At 53.0% G+C, this 575-nt stretch overlaps 1 protein-coding gene across 1 annotated transcript; it reads right to left on the bottom strand.

Annotated features, from left to right (window-relative positions):
• Positions 1-148: 148 nt before the first annotated feature.
• SARC_15025 (hypothetical protein) lies at positions 149-313 on the bottom strand (the record flags this gene model as incomplete). The annotated part of the gene is made up of 1 exon (XM_014290844.1): positions 149-313. A coding segment is annotated over one exon (165 nt), but the record flags the coding sequence as incomplete, so codon positions are not given.
• Positions 314-575: the final 262 nt, after the last annotated feature.

Genomic DNA, 575 nt, shown 5'->3' with positions numbered 1-575 from the left:
GTGTGTGTGCCCACCTGCACAATAATAAGCCATGGTTCATAAACTACGCCAACCTATGCATACCCATCCCGTCAAATACACCAATTCGTCACACCACATGAACGCCCACGCACAGACACACACACACGCACACGCACACTCTCCGTACGCTTTCTGTAGTAGCACCGTCCGTGTCCAAGGCTGCAGCGGTGGGCGTGTACACGCCCCCATGGCTTTCGAGCTCTTTCTTGTTGGTGGGTGTTGGGGTTGTGTTCCTGCTAGAGGTTTCGGTGTCGCTTGCTGTAGACTGTTCCGGGGGCGTCAGTGTGTATTGCTGTGATTGTGGGTTGGGTAATGTTAACTGTATGCGACTGACTGGGTCAATAGACCGGATGCATAAACTTGGCCTTGTTCGTCAGATAGGAACGTGTGTGCGCAAACTGTGCATACGTGTGCACGCCCGTGTGTGCGCAAACTGTGCATACGTGTGCATGCCCGTGTGTGCATGAGCTGTACACTCCTACACCATTTTCTCGATACGTCTCCGTGCAACCGTTCCGATAGATAGCTAGCGCCACCACAAACCACACACATGT

Source organism: Sphaeroforma arctica (assembly GCF_001186125.1).
Source record: "Sphaeroforma arctica JP610 unplaced genomic scaffold supercont1.5486, whole genome shotgun sequence".
NCBI lineage: Eukaryota > Ichthyosporea > Ichthyophonida > Sphaeroforma > Sphaeroforma arctica.
The sequence above is the reverse complement of the archived record's forward strand: the minus strand, read 5'-3'. Positions and strand labels throughout refer to the sequence as shown.